Raw genomic sequence first — 18,411 nt, forward strand, 5'->3', positions numbered from 1 at the left:
AGCAGCAAAGGGGGAGACCAACTTCATATTAATGCCCATGATTTTGGAATGAGATGTTCGACGAGCACCACATTGACAATGTAGTGGCAACAGTTTGGGGAAGCCCTTTACGTATTAGGAGAAGAACAAGGAATATAATAAAGAGCCTAATGGGAGTACTTGTTCGATGCGACAAAAGTAGGGTTGTAGTGGTGATTAAGAAAAGTGTGGACAGGTCTGGAGGCTGATTAGCAATAAATTGCAGCTGATGTTTGTTGAGGACCTGATTTCAATAGAACTAGTTATAGTGTTGCAAACAGGGTGGAGGCTGATTGGCAATTAGTAGCAACTGGTCATTGTTGAGTTTCTAGGGAGCTGGGTTCAAGGCAACTACAGTAGTTAATTGTTGCGTTCAAGTCTGGTCCTCTCTCCTGATAAAAAAAATCATAATTTTAACCCTTAACACCATATTATGATGCATACAAATGCAGATGTGTTTTAAACAAATTGAGAGACATGCTTTCCAATTAACATTAAGCTCATTTGGTACATATATAATTTCTAAACAGCATTACAATGTCTCTCAAGTTCTTATTTTTCCTGTTTTGCTGTCCTCTCTCATCTCTGCATTCCTTCTGCCAATGGTTGTGCATAAAATACGTAATATTGGCTTTGTGAGAACAGACCTTACAAAACAGGTGACAAAATATCATTTTTTCTATCAATTTAAGGGAGGTGTAAAGTTTAGAGACTTTTCTATTATTTTTGTTACCATCCTCTCTGCCTTGCCTTGTGTGCAGCCGGGACAGGTGCGAGAGCAGCAGTATGGTGTTATGTGTTTGACCTGCCCACTCCTCCGCTATCTGGTGTTTGACATCAGCACAAGGCTGGTGCTATGAAACGAATGCAGTGCGAGTGCACTCAGCAAGAGGCCTCTCTCTCTCAAGGCAAGGCTCTGTCTCTCCCCCTCTCTCTCTTTCTGTCTCATTCTCCCTTTTCTTCTCGATTCCCTCTTTCTCATACTCTTTCTCCCTGTCCCCCGTTATCTCGATCTCTCCCGTACTCCCTCATTCTCTCTTTCTGTTGTATTTAACCACTCACCTCATCATTTAGCACATTACAAGGAGAAACATCTGTGAGTAAGCATTTCTTTCAATCATATTTTTGTTCATCTGGATAGAAAAATATGGTGTCGTTTCACTGGGTGCGAAGACATGTTTTAATTGAACTACTATATTAAAACGACTATTCAAAATAATCCTATTTTAAAAGTACCCAATGACAATCCAACTGCTGCTGATTTAATAACTGGAGGTAAAACTGAGATTTCAGACAATCAGCGTGATTACCACACGAATAACACAGGGGGTGGCAGCCTAAAACCATCGACAATGGAATAGGCCTACACATGCTCACACAAGTCTAACATAGGGACACAGGTAGCTCACGCAAGTCTAGCATAGGGTAGTTGGAGATTGTTTGCTACAGTAGTTGGACTGTATATTATGGTTGAACAACTCAACATAGGCATCAAAGACCTTGTCAAGTAATTGAACCTGAAGCTTGTATTATTTACATATCATTGCAACAACTCATCAATCGTGATCATTTGTTGATTTATGTGTTAGTGATGCATTTAGACCCTTTATAAAGTGACCAAATGTGACCATCAAACTACTTTTTCTCCTGTCAACATGAATTGAGATTTGTTTTAAAAAGTATGGTGATGTCTAATGACATTAACTGAGTTGTTGACGTGTGCCTAGAATGTAGAATATGTACAGTGTATTCTGAAAGTATTCAGACCCCTTGACATACCACATTAAATCGGTTTCTTCCCTCATCAATCTACACACAATACCTCATAATAACAATGCAAAAACAGGTTTAGAAATTTTTGCAAATGTATAAAAAAAATGAAATAATACATTTACATAAGTATTCAGACCCCTTACTCAGTTCCTTGTAGAAGCACATTTGGCAGCGATTACAGCCTTGAGTCTTCTTGAATATGACACTACAAGCTTGGCATACCTGTATTCGGGGAGTTTCTCCCATTCTTCTCTGTAGATCCTCTCAAGCTCTGTCAGGTTGAGTGGGGAGCATCACTGCACAGCTATTTTCAGGTTTCTCCAGTGATGTTCGATCGGGTTCAAGTCTGAGCTCTGGCTGGGTCACTCAAGGACATTCAGAGACTTGTCCCGAAGCCACTCCTGCATTGTCTTGGCTGTGTGCTTAGGCTCGTTGTTCTGTTCGGTGGTGAGCCTTCACCCCCAGTCTGAGGTCCTGAGTGCTCTGGAGCAGGTTTCATCAAGGTTCTCTCTGTACTTTGCTCCGTTCATCTTTTCCTCAATCCTGACTAGTCTCCCAATCCCTGCCGCTGAAAAACATCCCCAAAGCATGATGCTGCCACCACCATGCTTCACCGTAGGGATGGTGCCAGGTTTCCTCCAGACGTGACGCTTGGCATTCAGGCTGAAGAGTTCAATCTTGGTTTCATCAGACCAGAGAATCTTGTTTCTCATGGTCGGAGAGTTCTTTAGGTGCCTTTTGGCAAACTCCAAGTGGGCTGTCATGTGCCTTTTACCAAGGAGTGGCTTCCTTCTGACCACTCTACAATAAAGGCCTGATTTGTGGAGTGCTGCAGAGATGGTTGTCCATCGGATACTTGGTCACCACCCTAGCCAAGGCCCTTCTCCCCCGATTGCACAGTTTGGCCGGACGGCCAGCTCTATAAAGAGTCTTGGTGGTTCCAAACTTCTTCCATTTAAGAACGATGAAGGCCACTGTGTTCTTGGGGACCTTCAGTGCTGCAGAAATGTTTTGGCACCCTTCATCAGATCTGTTCCTCGACACAATCCTGTCTCGGAGCTCTACGGACAATTCCTTCAACCTCATGGCTTGGTTTTTGCTCTGACATGAACTGTCAACTGTGGGACCTTATATATACACAGGTGTGTACCTTTCCAAATCATGTCCATTCAATTTAATTTACCATGTGGACTCCAATCAAGTTGTAGAAACATCTCAACGATGATCAATGGAAACAGGATGCACCTGAGCTCAATTTTGTGCCTCATATCAAAGGGTCTGAATAATTATGTAAATAAGGTATTTCTGTTTTTTTATTGTTAATACATTTTCAAACATTTCTAAAACCTGTTTTTACTTTGTAATTATGGGGTACTGTGTGGAGATTGATGGGGGAAAAATTATGCATCCATTTTAGAATAAGGCTGTAACGTAACAATGTGGAAAAAGTCAAGGTGTCTGAATACTTTCCGAATGCAGTGTACATCATAGCGTACATGGCCATACCTGTAGAGACTAGACACTCCAGGAGAATCCTGTCACAAACAGATTAAAGATGTTGAATATTTGGACAGGTCTATGATGTTGATAAGACTGAGTTGTTATCAGGGCATGGACACCGTACATAGGGAGAATACAGTACTTTAGCTTACATTATCATATCTGTGGTGACTACAGGTGAGAATCCTGTCACATACAGATGTTGAATATTTGGGTCCCTTTGAGGCCTGTCCTAATTCACGGTGATGTGTATCAGCCTTGGCTCTGCCTCTCTGTCGCAGCATCCCAATAAGCACCCTATTCCCTACATAGTGCACTATTCTTGACCAGAGCCCTGCCTGGCAGCCAGGGTACACTATTAACAACTAGCTAAAGCCAAGCTGCATCATTTACATGTAGTGATGGTTTCGAAACAAGGGGATTAGTCAAGGATTCTTCTAAGTGTATTTTAAATCCATATATTTTATGTTTTAAAGGGATTTTGCTGATTATCCCCCAAAGTGTGACAGCTATGAATGTAATAATTCCTAATTTCTGAATTTGTTTATGTCATCGCAATGGATGGTAAGGTTATAGAGAGCTAGTTTTCCTTTGATGCTTGTCAGATCTTATACAGTGCCTTGGAAAAGTATTCATCCCCCTTGCCGTTTTTACTATTTTGTTGCATTACAACCTATAATTTAAATTGATTTTTATTTTTATTTCATGTGATGGACATACACAAAATAGTCCAAATTGGTGAAGTGAAATGAGAAAATTACATGTTTCAAAAAATTATACAAAATAAAAAATGAAAAGTGGTGCGTGCATATGTATTCACCCCCTTTGCTATGAAGCCCCTAAATCAGATCTGGTGCAACCAATTACCTTTAGAAGGCATATAATTAGTTAAATAAAGTCCACCTGTGTGAAATCTAAGTGTCACATGATACGTCACATTATCTCAGTGTATATATACATACACCTGTTCTGAAATGCCCCAGAGTCTGCAACACCACTAAGCAAGCGGCACCACCAAGCCAGCGGCACCATGAAGACCAAGGAGCTCTCTAAACAGGTCAGGGACAAAGTTGTGGAGAAGTACAGATCAGGGTTGGGTTATAAGAAAATATCCAAAACTTTGAACATCCCACGGAGCACCATTAAACACATTCTTAAAAAATGAAAAGAATATGGCACCACAACAAACCTGCCAAGAGAGGGCCGCCCACCAAAACTCTCAGACCAGGCAAGGAGGGCATTAATCAGAGAGGCAACAAAGAGACCAAAGATAACCCTGAAAGCTCCACAGCGGAGATTGGAGTATCTGTCCATAGGACCACTTTGAGCATTGGACTCCACAGAGCTGGACTTTACAGAAGAGTGGCCAGAAAATAGCAATTGCTTAACATCTAGATGTTCTGCTTGCGGAACACCGCTCCAATATCCAAAGATAGGGCGTGGCGCGAATTACAAATTCCTCGAAAATCCGAAAACTTCAATTTTTCAAACATATGACTATTTTACACCATTTTAAAGACAAGACTCTCCTTTATCTAACCACACTGTCCAATTTCAAAAAGGCTTTACAACGAAAGCAAAACATTAGATTATGTCAGGAGAGGATCCAGCCAGAAATAATCAGACACCCATTTTTCAAGCTAGCATATAATGTCACAAAAACCAAAACCACAGCTAAATGCAGCACTAACCTTTGATGATCTTCATCAGATGACACTCCTATGACATTATGTTATACAATACATGCATGTTTTGTTCAATCAAGTTCATATTTATATCAAAAACCAGCTTTTTACATTAGCATGTGACGTTCAGAACTAGCATTCCCACCGAACACTTCCGGTGAATTTACTAAATTACTCACGATAAACGTTCACAAAAAACATAACAATTATTTTAAGAATTATAGATACAGAACTCCTTTATGCAATCGCGGTGTTCGATTTTAAAATAGCTTTTCGGTGAAAGCACATTTTGCAATATTCTGAGTAGATAGCCTGGCCATCACAGGCTAGCTATTTTGACACCCACCAAGTTTGGTACTCACCAAACTCAGATTTACTATAAGAAAAATTAGATTACCTTTGCTGTTCTTCGTCAGAATGCACTCCCAGGACTTCTACTTCAACAACAAATGTCGGTTTGGTTCCAAATAATCCATAGTTATATCCAAATAGCAGCGTTTTGTTCGTGCGTTCAAGACACTATCCGAAGAGTAATGAAAGGTGATGTGCCGGCGCATATCGTGACAAAAAATTTCAAAATATTCCATTACCGTACTTCGAAGCATGTCAAACGCTGTTTAAAATCAATTTTTATGCGATTTTTCTCGTAAAATAGCGATAATATTCCGACCGGGAGTAGTTTTTTTTGTTCAAAAACTGAAAATGTAAAATTCACTCTTCACGTGCATGCACGCACCCATCTCATTGTTCACAGATCGACCACTATCCAAATGCGCTACTGTTTTTCAGCTATGGACTGCAAAGTCATCATTCAACGTTCTGGCGCCTTCTGAGAGCCTATGGGAGCCTTAGAAAGTGTCACGTTACAGCAGAGATCCTCTGTTTTCAATAAAGAGGCTAAAGAAGGCCAAGAAATGGTCAGAGAGGGCACTTTCTGTTTGGAATCTTCTCAGGTTTTGGCCTGCCATATGAGTTCTGTTATACTCACAGACACCATTCAAACAGTTTTATAAACTTTAGGGGTTTTCTATGCAAATCAAACAATTATATGCATATTCTACTTTCTGGGCAGGAGTAATAAACAGATTAAATCGGGTATGTTTTTTATCCGGCCGTGAAAATACTGCCCCCTATCCATAACAGGTTAAAGAACAAAATTAGCAAACACGTTTGGTGTTCACCATAAGGCATGTGGGAGACTCCCAAACATATGGAAGAAGGTACTCTGGTCAGATGAGACTAAAGTTGAGCTTTTTGGCCATCAATGAAAGCATTATGTCTGGCTCAAACCCAACACCTCCCATCACCCCGAGAACCCTATCCCCACAGTGAAGCATGGTAGTGGCAGCATCATGCCCGGCGGATGGTTTTCATCAGCAAGGACTGGAAAAATACAGGGAAATTCTTGAGGGAAACCTGTTTCAGTCTTCCAGAGATTTGAGACTGGGATGGAGGTTCACCTTCCAGCACGACAATGACCCTAAGCATACTGCTAAAGCAACAATCGGGTGGTTTAAGGGGAAACATTTAAATGTCTTGGAATGGCCTAGTCAAAGGGGGGAATAGTTATGCATGCTCAAGTTTTCATTTTTTGTCTTATTTCTTGTTTGTATCACAATACAAACAGGTTAATGCAAATCAATTTCTAACATTTTTGACATGCGTTTTTATGGATTTTTTTGTTGTTATTCTGTCTCTCACTGTTCAAATAAACCTACCATTAAAATGATAGACTGATCATTTCTTTGTCAGTGGGCAAACGTACAAACTCAGCAGGGGATCAAATACTTTTTTCCCTCACTGTACATGGATCATCAGAACTCATTGGGCACTTTTATACAGCAAATATCAATAATGAGTCCCATATGACAACCTATTCTTCCATACACACTAGGAAATAGAGTGCAGTATATCTCTCTGACCTCACAGGCACAGACAACTTATGAATAAATAAAGACTCACCACATCCAAAATGTGTTTTCTCTTTTTAGAACTGGATGTAAGGAGATGGAGGCCTCTTTTCTGCATTCAAAGTCATCTATTTGAAATACTTTCACTCTGTGTGTGAAGTATTATTATGGCCGGGTCCAATTTATTTTGAGGGGATTTAAGGAAGTTAAAACTCATGAAATGTAATTAATCCCTCTATATCTCTCTCTCTTCCAGGAAACCCAGAATGGTCACCATAATCAACTCCAGTTTCTGGTAAAACTTCAAAAGTCATTGTCCGTCCATTTTCTACTCTAGACCCTGGCTATTCCATGATGTAAATGAAGCTTGCCTTGATTCTCATCAATTGACGGTTAGACCATGAACCTTAGAGACTCTATCGTTGCACGGACCAGGCCTTCCCCAGTTTGGATTTAGCGCCACCCTCATCTGTCCATCGAACCGCCAGCCACGTGAGGCTGCAGCGGTGGTCGGTGGTGGTGGCGGTGGTGGTTGGACCTTCACACAAAGCGCAAAGCACGCTGGGATATTTTTCCAAAAGCACACTGAGGCACCACCATGAGGATATCCACCACCTCCTGTCTTTGTCACATACTGGTCTGCCTTTGCTTCATCCAGAGGTGCTATGGGGCTAGCCATCATAACCCAGCAGACAAAGTGACCATCGCCAAGAACCAGACCAAACTGGCCAATGGTGAGACAGAAGTGCACCACAGGCCTAAACGTGGCTGGATCTGGAACCAATTCTTTGTTTTAGAAGAACACATAGGACCGGACACTCAATACGTGGGAAAGGTATTGTATTGTTTTGCCCTACTTCACAGTATGTTTGTAAACAACAGCTTATTTCATTCCAAGGAAACTTGGCTCTGGCTGTGTATCAAATGACACACTACTGTATGTCCAACATGGTGCACTACTTTTGAACAGAACTCTAAGGGCCCTGGTCAAAAGGGGTGTGTTTTTCTGCAAGGCAGTCTTGTCTATTGGAAATGCATTGTGGCAGTTACAGGTTCTATTCTTAAGGAGATTTTCCTTGTTGGTAGTCTGGATGCTTTTGTTCTGTCTAATTATGTTGAAACAAAATGTGCATCCAAGATAGCACCATTTTCCTTATATAGTGCACTACTTTTGAACAAGGCCCGTACGGCTCGGATCAAAAATAGTGTGCTCTGTAGGGGATAGGGTGGCATTGGGGTTGCACATTAAATCTCACTTGTTTATTTTGTTAAGAGAATACGACATCTACTCTGTCCAAATGTCTGCTCATGAGTAAGTGTCATGTTTTATTCAGGATTAATCAACAAGATCCCTTGCACCGTCTGTCTAGCACTTTGGGAAAATCAAATTAGTATAATAAAAAAAAAAATACCCATCAAAATTTGTCGGGTTAAGCTAGAAACTGCCGTGGCAGAGCTACAGCGGTTTTTGTCAGACCAGGAGACATCCCGAAATCAGTATTCTCACAAAAAAGTATATTGTTTTGCTCTATGACACTCACAAGCTTCACTGGACTGACTGGTCTCAAGTTGCTGACACCGGTGTCCCAACTCCAAACAGGTCTTCTCACAAAAAGGTCTATCAAGTCTGAGCGGTTTGAGCTACAAACTAATATGACTCCACCATCGAAAGCTGAGACTTTCACGAACATTAACCTGTTCTCTGTTTTATATTCACGGGACTCGTCTGAAGCTAACCCGGTATAGACCGGTACAAAAAGGAATCAAAATGTATAGGATTTTTTAGGACCAAGGTTACACATGGAACCTTTTTTATTTTTATGCTTTCCTATATGTCTCAGATGCATGTCAGACACCTCAAACCATACTTCCTTTGATAAATGTTTTGTCTATCTGTTTTGTCATGAATGTGTTATTCAATACGTTTCCATGGTCTAATAGCAGTAAGGCCAAATTCCAAGGCTTAGACTCTTAGGGAAGATTGAATTGTGAACAGAGCTTTTTACAGCAGCCTCTCAGTTCCAAAAATATAACATCTTTGTTTGTTGTTTGAATGAACCCTAGTACAAAATTGAGGCATGTTACACAGGGGCTCCATGGATGGCTCTTTGTTACATAGTTAAAGTGTGAATTGAATTGAATGTATTTGTCAATTTATATAAAACTTATAGCCTACTGCCACTATATAGATACAAAAAAAACGATAAAAAATAACAGAACACATAACTCTTATTTATATCCACTGTGACTGTGGGCCATTAGTGGTCTATACAGTACATCTGAGCTACATGTCATACCAGCTATAGGCTCAGACTGTCACATCAGACATTATGGACGTCACAAAGACCGAGAGGCAGGCACTAGAGATGACTGGCAGTCGTAACCTTGTGCTCAGAGGGCAAGAGCAACCCAGCAGGTCTGGTCTGGTCTGAGTTCTCTGTGGTGACTTTTCTGTTACTTAACCAGTTTCCCGTGGCTTATTTGGTATGTCCTCAGCTTACAGATTGCCTGGCCCCCTTATCTCCTGAAATGTGGAAATGTGTTTCTCCGCTGCAGTGATCATTATTCTAGGCACTCGGGCAGAAGCTAATCCCTTCAACCACACTCAGAGAGAAAGAGAACGAGGGAGTTGGATCACTCCTCTCGCTCTGACTGCACACACACATGTATGTATTTCAGTACAGAGACGGGAACATGATGTGGAATGAAAAAATACAAATAAATAGAAGCAAGAGCAGTCCAGAGAGACAACAGATAAAGGTGGAAAGAGAGTGAGAAAAACAGACAACTAAACCCCTCTAATATCCTCTAAATATTATTACTCAGCATCACCACTAAGTTGTTTGTTATGATCACAGGGATGACAACCAGAAGCAAGGCTATATCACAGATGCCTGGGTAGTAGTGTCAGACCAGGAAAACACATATCCTTACAGGTGTTATTTAGTGATGAAACATGGCATTGCTAACGTTATAAAATGCATGAGTGAACCGCAAAATTCCCAAGGTGCCACCAAAACATTCTCTCAGCGCTTTCTGTGGTTCTGTCTGTATTATTGCAGCTGACTAACTGAAGTAGTTCAAGGGTATTAGGGAATAGAACATCCTGATTGAAACTGTGTTGTTGTATAATTGCAGTTTTTCAGTTTGTCACTAATTGCATGAAAGAATAATTACTTCCATGGATTATATTAACATTACATAGAGCTGCTGCTCATCCTTTGATGTCTCTGATTGGCTGGCTGTCTCTATCATGCTTAATAGATAATGGCCACTCTTCTTTTCATCCCTCTACCTTAGAGAGAGAGTTATGGTTGTGTGCCAAAAGGCACTTTATCCCCTTCAAAGTGCACTGCTGGTCAAAAGTACTGCTCTAAGTAGAGAATATGGCGCCATTTTGGACCCAGATAACATGGTGTGGAAAGCAACACAAACATAAACAGCTAATTCTTTCTGTATTATAACAGGGCCGTTAAAAACAAACATACAAATTATTAGACATTCATTTGACACGCCACATTTGGATGGAGAGAGATGATGAAGTTTCTTGATGGAAGGAGAGAAACTTGCCAACATTTAATTATGTAGTTGTGGGATTGGTGTGCCATGTCCTAATGTGGCTAGGAGACAGAATGACCCTTAATTAAGCCAGACAGAGGAGGATTTATTCTTCACATTCAAACACTATATTGTTCTCATCACTGCGCTTGGTAAAAAAATGCAGACACTAGCAAGCTGCAAACGAGGAGCGGAAGGAGAGGTTTCTTGTGTAGAAATAGAGAGAAATTAGTAATGGCGTCTTTTTGTAGGCACTAACTCTGGACAAAGCCTGTGTGGAAATTAATTATGTTTTTGTAGGGTTTTTGGATAAACGTTGAAAATAAGGTCTGTGGTAAACACAGGGTTTTGAGATCTTCATCAGCTAATGTCACTTTTTGTGACTTTTGAAGCTTTAATGTAACTTAAAAAAGTACATCAAGGATTCATAAATTACATTTTATTGCTTGCATACACGTTTAGCAGATGTTATTGCAGGTGTAGTGAAATGCTTGTGTTCCTAGCTCCAACAGTGTAGTAATATCCAACAATACACAACAATATACACACATCTAAAAGTAAAAGAATGGAATTAAGAAATATAGAAATATTAGGACGAGAAATGTCAGAGTTCAGAGAATACAGTTTATATACACTTAGGTTACAGTCATTTAAAACTCATTTTTCAACAACTCCACAAATTTCTTGTTAACAAACTAAAATTTTGGCAAGTCGGATAGGACATCTACTTTGTGCATGACACAAGTCATTTTTACAACAATTGTTTACAGACAGATTATTTCACTTATAATTCACTGTATCATAATTCCAGTGGGTCAGAAGTTTACATACACTAAGTTGACTGTGCCTTTAAACAGCTTGGAAAATTCAGGAAAATGATGTCATGGCTTTAGAAGCTTCTGATAGGCTAATTGACATCATCTGAGTCAATTAGCCTTTGTACCTGTGGATGTATTTCAAGGCCTACCTTCAAACTCAGTGCCTCTTTGCTTGACATCATGGGGAAAACAAAAGAAATCAGCCAAGACCTCAGAAAAGAAATTGTAGACCTCCACAAGTCTGGTTCATTGTTGGAAGAAATTTCCAAATGACTGAAGGTACCACGTTCATCTGTACAAACAATAGTATGCAAGTATAAAAACCATGGGACCACGCAACCGTCATACCGCTCAGGAAAGAGACGCGTTCTCTCTCCTAGAGATGAACATACTTTGGTGCAAAAAGTGAAAATCAATCCCAGTACAACAGCAAAGGACCTTGTGAAGACGCTGGAAAAAACAGGTACAAAAGTATCTATATCCACAGTAAAAAGAGTCCTACATCGATGTAACCTGAAATGCCCTCAGCAAGGAAGAAGCCACTGCTCCAGAACCGCCATATAAAAGCCAGACTATGGTTTGCAACTGCACATGGGGACAAAGATCGTACTTTTTGGACAAATGTCCTCTGGTCTGATGAAACAAAAATAGAACTCTTTGGCCATAATGACCATTGTTATGTTTGGAGGAGAAAGGGGGATGCTTGCAAGCCGAATAACACCATTCCAACCGTGAAGCACAGGGATGGCAGCATCATTTTGTGGGGGTACTTTTCTGCAGGAGGGAATGGTGCACTTCACAACATAGATGGCATCATGAGGAAAGAAAATTATGTGGATATATTGAAGCATTATCTCGAGACATCAGTCAGGAAGTTAAAGCTTGGTCGCAAATGGGTCCTCCAAATGGACAATGACCCCAAGCATACTTCCAAAGTTGTGGCAAAATGGCTTAAGGACAACAGAGTCAAGGTATTGGAGTGGCCATCACAAAGCCCTGACCTCAATCCTATAGAACATTTGTGGGCAGAACTGAAAAAGCGTGTGTGAGCAAGGAGGCCTATAAACCTGATTCAGTTACACCAGCTCTGTCAGGAGTGTCATGACGTTGGCCTGTGGGTAAGGTTTATGACCCCCCCATAAATACCTTCTCCTTTCCCCTCTCTCTCTGACCCTACTGAAGGACTGGAATAGCCTGTGTTAAATATAGAGAGTCTGGGAACATCAAACAAATAGGGAAAGGAACCATCTTTTGTTAATAAAACCAGTTGGAAATATGCTTGATAACGTAATGAGTATGTATGTCAGTTCATTGTTATCTGAGACATTATGATTGATGGCAGGACAACATAAACTGTACCGGAGAAAGTATACACCCTCTAGTTATCAGAGTCACATGGAATTGTTATGCAATTGAAATGTTTGATATTGAAATTGTTTGTTAGGAGATTAAATGTAATTTTAGCTTCCAAATGAGAGAATTGGGTTTTCATAGGGAAAGTGCCCTGCCGATCAGTGGCCAACCCTGTGAAGAGACATGGGGTTATAAACGATGAAACCCCTCCTTTCCCCTCTCCACTATATAAGTCTTTGACGAAAAGACATTCCGGGTTCCAGTACGAGAGGTCTGCAGCCTCGACGTTATAAGGACAGACATGTTAACTAAACCATATCAAGGACAGAACTAAGCCAACCTCGGCGTGAGCTATGGTATGAACTGGTATGAACTTTGAGCTTATTCACTACAGAAGTGATACTTCCTAGCCGTTGAGTTAGCCGCTGCTAACGTGGGCTAGGAAAGGACGGACGACGGATCCAGTCTAACAACCAGACGAAGATACCACCACCATTGACATTCTTCCACTACACAACAGGAAGATCTGTTGGCCAACCACGGCCAGCATCTACGACCAATCTACCGAAGCGCAGCTCAGAGTAAATATTTATTGCATTTTCCTTTTCCAAATGGGCGGTAATTTAGAATGCATAAGATAATGTATTTACGATAGCATAGCTGCTGTTTCTGTGTTCCTAAATCTTCCCGCTCTTCCATTCAAGCCCAACCCCCTTCCTTTGTGTAACCAGCCATGATACAGGCTCAGTCCACCAGGACGTTTTCTGTATGACATCATATGAATTCTGTGTATTTGTAATTCTGTGTGATTAGTTAGGTATTTAGTAAATAAATAATGAAACCCAATTTTGTATTGCTGATTCAACTTGTTAGCCAGGGTTCGTGAAGATAACCAAGAATTTATAACTTTCATGATGAGATTGAAAATAAGATAAGATTGACTGCTATCGATGTAAAATATTACTAAGTATTTTAAGAGTTTATTCAGAAGATAACAGCTCTATAAACGTTCTTCTGTGGTGCCCCGACTTTCTAGTTAATTACATTTACATGATTAGCTTAATCAGGTAATATTAATTACGGAGAAATAATTTTATAAATTAGCATGTCATATCACTTAATCCGGCATAGCCAAAGACACGACATAATGGTGCCCCCTGTGAGGAATCTAAAATAGGATGAAGCTTTCATTTTGATTCAGCCTATATAAAATTGAAAAGCAGATTACATAATATACCAAGTATTTTATATACATTATGGGAATTGTAGATCGGAATTATTGGTGCGTGTGTGTTCTGGAGAATCGCCTCAGTGTTGTGCTCTGAGGTAGTCAGTGGGTAGCATACCCTATACAGTTCTGTATGAGGGCTGATAAAGCTATCTGATAAATAGCGCGTTTGGCCAAACGCTGGGCTATTTCTGCCTCGCGCGTTTCAGACGCGTGTTGGCTAGGTCATTATTAATTTCTCGAGCGAGGACAAAGACCCAGCCGATTGAAATTTAGGAGAGATTAGCTTGACCAGTTTATAAGTATCTCTCTGTCTGTCTCTCGCGTTTCGATGCGAGGAGACCACGGTGCATTTTGTTGTTTACCGCGAGTTCCGGTTAAAACATCGTCAAATATCGCCGAAAAGGGTTTGAACATAATATGTTATAAGTAAAACCTTTCCCTTGCCAAGGGAATCCTATGTGAGCATTTTTCAGGCATCAAGTAGCATTAGCTTGCTCGAGATGCTAAGCTAACAAAACGGAAAACAGCCATTTTGTTTGTGCCACATGGTAATTCATCCGACTTGCGGAACGAAAGTCCTGCCCTGGGTACTTCCGTTGATTTCAACGTGTGCCAGCAGACTCCCCTATGAGAGTCACCAGTACTTTTTTCAAATAATTAGTCAGGTGACACTCAAGTCGTTACTCATGATATCCAGACGGATATCGATGTCTTATTCAACTAATAAGTGAAATTGCCAGATTTACGTTCTCAAGTGGATCTTTTTTTTTTTTAAATATCCAAATTGATGAGTTTTCTAAATGAGACATTGTAATCTTTTTTCCACATTAACCTAGATGAATAAACCTCTAAGGTTAATTCAAGTTTAAATCCCAAATAGCCTATACAGGTTTGATTTATCATTAAAATTGATCAATCAGTAAAATTTGGTTTTTGCAAAACCCATTCAGTAATCCAGTACTGACAGAAGTCCCGCCCCAGCGGGAATCCCATGTGGCTTCGGCCCAAGGAAGAAGTGTACCATAGTGGGAAGTGTGCCAACATTGGATCTACTGTTTACACTTATGATATCCAATCAATGGAGATTGTAGGGATTATCATCTCGTTCAATTTAATAAGTTAAATTGTTGAACATACCTTAATGTTCTTCCAATCAAATGAGACACTTTTAAAACTTCTCATATTAACCTGGATGAAGCAACCTCTAAGGTTAATTCAAGTTTAATACCCAGATAGCCTACCCAGGTAGGATTAATCATTGGCATTGATTAATTCATTCAATTTGCTTTTGCAAATTCATTCACATCCAACTTCCACATTACTGGTACAGTCCTGATGGTTCGTCAACATCTATAAATAGATTAAACTTGTCTTTGCAGCTTCCAATGAATTCCAAACCCAAACATTGAAAAAAAATAGGAACATTTTTCCTCTAAATTTTTCTAATAATGTGCAAGCTACCAAAGGAGGTGGTCACCACTCCTCCACTAATTAGTGAACCTCCACCCATAAAAGGATTGATCTCTGACCTCAGCAGCGATACCAACCCTAATTATGCCATTAGTGAAAAATCAGCCGAAATTGCGAACGCTGTCCGAAATCAACCATCAAACACAGGCTTTGTGACGGTTCTCTCCACTTTAGCACTTATGTATCGCCATCAAAGGTTGGCATCGATCCAATACCACAGTGCACAGCTGAAGCACGTGCAAGACATGGCTAACATGAGGGCACAGGTGGAGAGAACTGAGCAACTATTGACAAAAGCAGGAAATGAAAACATTCTGCTAGTCAAGGAACTGCGTTTGAAATCGGAACAATTAAAAGTAATTGCAAATACTTATGACGATGAACGAGCACAAGCTCTTCAACAGAATCATATGCTACAGGAACAACTCGATTTAGCCAAAACTAAATACGATGATGTCCACGCCAAACTAGATAAATCTGAAGAGTTATCTACAAACAGGAGCGCTCAACTTGACAACATGCACGCTGTTTTGTTGAATGTTACTCAAAATAACACGGTGCTCCTCAAAGCGCTGCAGAACAAAGACGATCAGTTAATGGACACAGTGACAAAGTTGGATGATAAATCAGCAGAACTTATTGAAGTTGCTGACCAATTGAATGATGAGAGAACTCAGGTGATGAGGATGGAAATATTGATTTCTAAGGAAGCAGAGGAAATCTCATCACTGAATCTCTCGCTCCGTACTCGAGACCTCTATCTGCATAGCATGACAGATAAGTTTGAGACCGAAAGGAGCAGGTGTGACACTCACGTGTCCAAAATTGGTACTCTAAGCGCTCAAGTGGACTCTGCAATGCAGCATAAGACCACCCTTAGGTACCAGCTGGAGGAAGTCCAGAATGGGCACGCTCTACAGCATGACTACCCATCCAAGCAACCGGAGTCCGGTACTCAAAGGAGTGAAGACGATAGGTTTCAGACATTGCATCCATCATGTGTCCCTCAGTCTTCTCCTCTTGGCCATTCAGCACTGAGTAATATGGAGCCTCTTGGCCAACAATGCCAAAGCTTGGCTTCTCCTCTTGGCCTTTCGGCCCCAATTTCTCCACAGGATGAAGCCAACCCTCTCCGCCCGCTTGGCGCGGAATACCTTGACAAACTCATCAAGAATTTCCCCACCTTTGACCCCGTTCCAGGTCAGCCAAACGATACTGAGACGTTCCTAGCTGACATAGAGGACGCGTTGGATGGCTACCCGAACGCTACGGGTTCTGACAGGGTTTACCTGTTGAAGCGAACGTCGAATAGACACGTGACGAGGTTCATTCGCCTACAACAGCAACACGTGCTAAATGACTACGCTAAACTTGCCACAGCTTTGAAATTAGAATTCAGTGGTTCTGCGACTCGCAAACACGATAGCTCACTGGCTAACACGGTCAAACAAGCTCGAAACGAACACCCACAAGCTTTCTATCATAGGCTTCGTTCAGCTTACTTTGGCCTACTCACAGAAACAGGAATGGAAGAGCTGTTACCATTCAAACAAATGTTTCTGTCGAACATGTATCCCACCTTCATTACCTACTTGGGCCCTGCAGCCCACGTTGGCTTGCCTATCTTACAACTCAGAGAGCTTGCAAGCACAGCTTTTGAGGCATCAAAAGCTCGCAACGCTAAGAGCCCTGACCACTCGGTTTTGAAGTTTGACCAGGAGCACTCACTCCAGTTAGAGGGTGCATTATCAGGTATTGGAGCGTCGAGAGCTGACGCACAACAACAGTTTCTACCACGAAACCATGATTCCAATAACCGCCGCGGTCGAAATAACTGTAAAGTACGTCGCCTTCAAAACGACTACCGCTACAATCGACCTGTTCGCTACGTTCCTGTACCCAACCCACACAAAGTGTCAGAACACAAGGGTAACAAAGGGTTGATGGACGATCAAAACGTAGACCAATGTTCTCCTGAAGTCCCACTACGGGAAGAACTAAAGCGAGAACAATTTGAGAAAAGGGTAAAAGATAAGTCACAAGGACTAGACGGGGAATTACCGGACACCAGGTCCGCAGGAATTAACACCCATAGCATGGACGTTAAAGTTCAAATTTCTCCCGCTCTCATTCAAGACCCTATCCAGGGCCCGCTTGATCAAGAAACAAGCCCCCGGGCTCGGTCTATAGACTCCGATACAAAAGTTGCGAAGGTAAAGGTCAAACGCTTAGTTAAAGCCAAGCCCACTCAAAATCGGAAAAGTCAATCTGCTTCCATCTTGAACAGACATGGCACATCACGTCGTTGCGAACGACCACTCCACTTTGTGGGGAATATGTCCACGAACCACGAATCTAAACGGCCATACCTGGAAACAGTCCTGGAGGACTGCTTAGCTTGTCAGGCGCTAATTGATTCGGGTGCGACAATATCACTCATCTCTCAAACATTGTTTGATGAGCTCAAAAGGGCTTTGAAGCCAACTAAACGTTGGTTAAAAGTGGAACGATGCGACACTACACTTCGAGGGGTCACTCAGACTACCTCGCCTCTCACATTGAGAGTCATGCTGAAACTACACTTCCAGGACGTATCGCTCGTTCATCCTGTGTATGTTACCAGCCTCGAAACTGTAACCCTGCTACTTGGAGCAGACTTGATGGATCGGTTACTCCCATTGATGGATTGGAAAACCAACCAGGTATGGTCACAGGCCACAGTGCCTTCTCCACTGACCACACTGTCTTCCCCTAACGCTAGCTGCAACGCAGTCCTTCACGAGGGGTATCTGTCAAAAGCACCCCTTGGGAAAAAGACGTGTAGAAACCTCTTGGTGCAGAATCCGATCCAAGGAGATATTACGATATCTCGACACATTCCATCAGCCAATCTGATTGACCATTCTTTTCATGATTTCGAGCCAGCTGTCTCTGTGAATGAGCAACTTCCCTCCTTCTTGCAGTCGTGCAATACGGTAGTTGAGATTAACTTCTCTGGCCCTTCGGACACTTCCGCAAGCACTGCGGCCGTCTCAGCAAGAAAAACATTGATGCGCAGAGTACACTCTGCTTCCGATGATACACCTTCTGCTTTG

The 18,411-nt window shown here is 41.4% G+C and overlaps 1 protein-coding gene across 2 annotated transcripts in view; it reads left to right on the plus strand.

Annotated features, from left to right (window-relative positions):
* LOC115195872 (cadherin-18) overlaps positions 1-18,411 on the plus strand; it is a 215,520-nt gene that overhangs the window by 65,395 nt on the left and 131,714 nt on the right. For both annotated transcript variants that reach the window (XM_029756194.1, XM_029756193.1), the window contains exon 2: positions 7,143-7,721. In XM_029756194.1, coding sequence (XP_029612054.1) covers positions 7,485-7,721 — 237 coding nt within the window. In that variant the 5' untranslated portion in view covers positions 7,143-7,484. The remainder of the gene's footprint in view (positions 1-7,142; positions 7,722-18,411) is intronic.

This window comes from Salmo trutta, chromosome 6, assembly GCF_901001165.1.
Source record: "Salmo trutta chromosome 6, fSalTru1.1, whole genome shotgun sequence".
Taxonomy (NCBI): Eukaryota; Metazoa; Chordata; class Actinopteri; order Salmoniformes; family Salmonidae; genus Salmo; species Salmo trutta.